Source organism: Panicum virgatum, chromosome 2K (assembly GCF_016808335.1).
Source record: "Panicum virgatum strain AP13 chromosome 2K, P.virgatum_v5, whole genome shotgun sequence".
In the NCBI taxonomy this organism is placed as follows: Eukaryota; Viridiplantae; Streptophyta; class Magnoliopsida; order Poales; family Poaceae; genus Panicum; species Panicum virgatum.
The window spans coordinates 58,470,943-58,475,041 of NC_053137.1; the positions used below are offsets into that span (position 1 = coordinate 58,470,943).

Below are 4,099 nucleotides of genomic sequence, written 5' to 3' on the forward strand. Positions count from 1 at the left end.
TGTATGTAAAAAATACGAACATAAACTAAGAAATACTAGCTCAACTTAATCTAAAAAAGAAATACTATCTCAAAGCTCTGAATGGGTAAAACTAATACTCCCTGATTTTTCTTCCTATGGAGTAAAAACAATGGAAAATGCATGCAAACCCCTGCCACAGTGCACCACCGTTTCCTTAATAATAAACAATAAGCCGGCCTAAATTAAATAAAAAGGGAAAAGGAAATTGTTCACACACATTCTCACGCGCGACATGGCATTGCACTAGTAAAGACAAATGTGACAGAGGAGGAGGCTCCCCGAGGAGGAAGAAGGCAGCGGTATAAAGTTGCGCTCCTCTCAAGGCACACACATCAGGCCATTTGAATGCGACACCACCCCTTCCCTTCCCTTCCCTTCACCTCGCTCAGCTAGTCAGGGACAGCCTTGCTCATCAATCCTGCTCGGGAGGTAGCTGCCCCTCCGGTGCCCCGGCGTGCGGCGAGCCGGCGACCCAAGCTGCACGAGAACCAGTCGACTGGTATGGCTCATGCTCCTCGTGTGATCTGTTGGCAGTTTCTAGCTGCCGCGCGTGATCTGTTGACTGTTGGAGTAGTTTGTTGTTGGGAGCGATTCGCTACGAAATTACTAGCGGAAGCTTCGGCGGGGCAACAGGGGATTCCGAGAAGTTCTTGCTTGGATGCATCGCGCTCTTGGCTCTCCCCATTGCGTATTTGCTGAGCAAATCTAGAGCTGGATTGCTCTACCCCATTTCTCCGAAATCTCTTCCCAGTGTTCTTTCTCCCGGTTCTTTTGCTCCCGGTGTTGCCGATTGCTGATTCCTGTCGCTTCTGATTGCTTCCTGGGTGTAGGAATCAACTAGTTGTCTCTTTGCTTCTTGCTGTGCCTGATGGAACTCGACCAATCTGGTTCAGACCTCTGACCTTGGACTCTCCAACCTACCTTCTGGGTCTTGACTTGCAATCTTGTGGAACCAAGTAGTACAAAATATGGCCCAAAAAGTCGAATTTTTGTCCTAATCCAGGAATCGAACTAATTAAAACTCTTGTCGTCTGCACTCATTTATTTCTGCTTCTTCTCAAGCAAATCTCTTCCAAATTTATGTTTCAGTTCTTGTTTGTTTCATCCCCGTATATATACTTCTATAATGAGTTTGGTGAACAATCTCACATGATTTGGTGCCACATTTCATTTACCAATTAAATTAGTAGCCTAAGGAATCCAGTGATCTTGTTAGGAAAAAAAAGGATCTAGTGATTAAAAAAAACAAGAATCCAAAGGCAGAAAGGGGACATGGGATAGTAGGTTCTTTGCTTTGCCCTCTTGGCATGGCATCCCATGAGAAGTGATGCTGGATGCTTGCCCCCAGCTGCTTCTCTCCCTTGCTGCTGTTGGTGTAAATCATTTTGATTAGTACTACTTTTTTCTAGAAGATGTAAAGTAACATCAGACCAAAGTGGCCTACACAATACATGCATGGCCTGAAAAGTAGACGCAGTGAGGAAATTAAGGCACAAAGTGAGGGATACAAAGGAGGGGAGGAAAAGGGGAGCAATGTAATGCTTGAGCAGGGCAGTGCATCTTTACACCTCAGTTTGTTGGTGGGATCTTCCACTGAATTCCTTTAGGAACCACACAGACGGCATGTCGTTTTCCACGTCACATTCTATTAACTCCTGTTATGTCAGGATCACCCCAACTTCAGATATTGTTGAGATTTCCTAATCTTTGTGATACATTAGTCAGGGCTACATTGAATGCAGCATCAAGTTAACTGCTCGATGCATTTCTGGTAGTGCAATATGTTTTCACTGTCTACATAATGAACAGCATCATATAGTTTCAACCTAATGTTCTTTTCTATACAACAAGAAGTAAAAGAAAATGTGTGGTGCTTGAGCATACTGCATATTTGCGGATAAATTTAAGCTTCAAATATTACTGTTGGCATTATGATAGCTTTTTGTTTGTGTAGGTATCATATTTCTTGAAGTAGGAAAAAATGCGGTTGGATAACTAGATTTGTTTTATGTGGGTCTGTCATAATTATTGGATTAGGGACACAAGTGGGTTGAAGCTGTTATCGCGGTGTTGAATCATTGCAATCTCGTCATGCTCTCTGTTTTTATCAAACAGCAACCATGGTGGCAATTGTCTGCTATTTTATCTTTCTCATCTTGCATGTTTAACACCATGATTTTATTCCTTTCATTGCGCAACCTTTTGCCCCACTTTTAACCACTACAGGTCACTGCTAGCTTTTCACCACTCAACAGCTCTTGCTTGCTTGATCCAATTGTTGCTTCAAGCTTTGCTCAGTAGTTACTTGTATGAAAAGCTAACGAGCCACTAGTCTTCTGTCTGACAAAACAGATCATGCCTTGCGCTACTGAGCTCGTCGATGGCAAGGGCGGTGCGATCAAGGTGGGCACAACAGGCACCATCGGCTCACTGATGACAAGAGAACTGGACGCCATCAAGGTCGAGCCACAAGCAACTGCCACCCCGCGTCTGAGGCGCCAAGGATGCCCGGTCTCAGTGTCCTGCGGAGCCACCCCCCGGAAGGTCGCCCTGAGGAAGAGCTCATCAGACGTCTCCAGCAGCAGCAATGGCAACAGAACTGACCGTGTGAGCGCTGAAGAGGCCTGCAAGTCGAGGAGGGCCTCGCGGAGAAACACATTCAACTCCCCGATGCTGCGCTCTGATTGCGCCCTCGTGGACCGGAGCCCAAACACTGGTAAGACAAAGAAGAAGGGCAGTGTGTACGGTGTCGAGGTGGTGGACGTCAAGTGTGGTAACCCGATGAGCAGCCGGCTCAGGAAGCTCGGCTTCTCCAAGCTGTCGGAGACGTTTGCCTAGCTTTGGTGGAGTTCGGGAAGGACCATCGCCATTCGCCAACATCTGAATTGAAGGATGGCTGCTGCCCTTTCCCTCAGGGCGTCTTAGGCTTTAGAGGGCATTGCCATGTGCCAGATTTAGTGCAGCCAGCAATCATCCACCTGACACCATCCATTTCATCCTTGTACGTTGCCAATGCAGTTTGCATCTAGTAGTCACTTTTTTCCTAGCTGTTTTTCCCCTGTGGAAACTGCCCCTGTGCTCTGTGTATGGCATGTTGTTTCATGAAAAGCAAATTCCCATCAGACACAAGATCATGATGGATGATGAGTTTTTGCGTCGCTGACCTTGCTTGTTTAGTACTCCGTACCACTGGATCTTGTCCAAATGTTCGATGTCGTGAACAGGTCGACAATCTAGTGAGGATGTAATGTAAAAAACGACAGGAAACCTTTGTTGACTGCAATGTTGAATTGATGGTCTAAATCAGCATGGCACATCAAAATATCATTGCTGGATTTAAGTTGTACTTGTTTTTCATGTGCACCTGTTTTCCACATGATAGGCCGCAGCCAAAACTAGCCTTGCAAACAGCCTGACTAATTCTGAAGCCCAATTCCTGGCAAACCTTGTGTCCGTTCTCACACCCTTTTCTGCGCAACAGAAAAGACACTTCTGTATCTCTGCTGCACTTTCTGGATATCTGAATATATCTGACGTGCTGTCTTGCATTGCCAGATAAAAAAGTAGTAGTCGAGAGATTCGTAATTCAGGTAATGATCATCACCTGATTCCGCTAAACTCTTCAGGCCAATAAAAGCCTCCACATAAACAAGGGCAGCGCCGGAACAGTTGAGTTCAGTCAGTGGTGTGCTAACTTATCCACTTCCCTCCACTTAGCTCAGTGCCCTCCTCAGCCTCTCGCTTTGCTCTCTCCCGACGCGCACGTCCTCCGCGCTCCAAGAAGCCAAGCCGATCGAGAAGCGCCGAGGAGGAGGAGGAGGAGGCCATGTCACACCCGGTTTATGAAGGCAAACCAAATGCATCTCATATGTGCGCCAGGATCAGTTACACACATATGATTAAACATAAAGTGAATATCACAACTAGTGCAAACGTAAAGAGAGTATTAAAGACTTTATTACAAAACCGAAGATCTAAAGCGAATAAATAAACGACTATAGAGTAGCAGCGGAAACTTCTTCAGCACAGGCAGATGACTGGGAGACATACGCCTAGAAATCCTCGAAGTCTTCTGGAA

The 4,099-nt window shown here is 45.9% G+C and overlaps 1 protein-coding gene across 2 annotated transcripts; it reads left to right on the top strand.

Annotated features, from left to right (window-relative positions):
* Window positions 1–303: 303 nt before the first annotated feature.
* Window positions 304–3,179, top strand: LOC120689782. Of its 2 annotated transcripts, none has more exons than XM_039972188.1 (2): window positions 304–520; window positions 2,354–3,179. In XM_039972188.1, exon 2 carries the CDS (start codon window positions 2,377–2,379, stop codon window positions 2,857–2,859), a length of 483 nt encoding a protein of 160 aa, XP_039828122.1. In that variant the 5' UTR covers window positions 304–520; window positions 2,354–2,376; the 3' UTR covers window positions 2,860–3,179. The 2 variants fall into 2 exon arrangements, with proteins under 2 accessions (XP_039828122.1, XP_039828117.1); XM_039972183.1 differs by having other exon boundaries at window positions 309–520; window positions 2,374–3,179.
* Window positions 3,180–4,099: the final 920 nt, after the last annotated feature.

What these genes read in the sequence shown, in the direction of transcription:
- LOC120689782 (XM_039972188.1), top strand. Translation starts at nt 2,377, where the DNA reads ATGCCTTGCGCTACTGAGCTCGTCGATGGCAAGGGCGGTGCGATCAAG.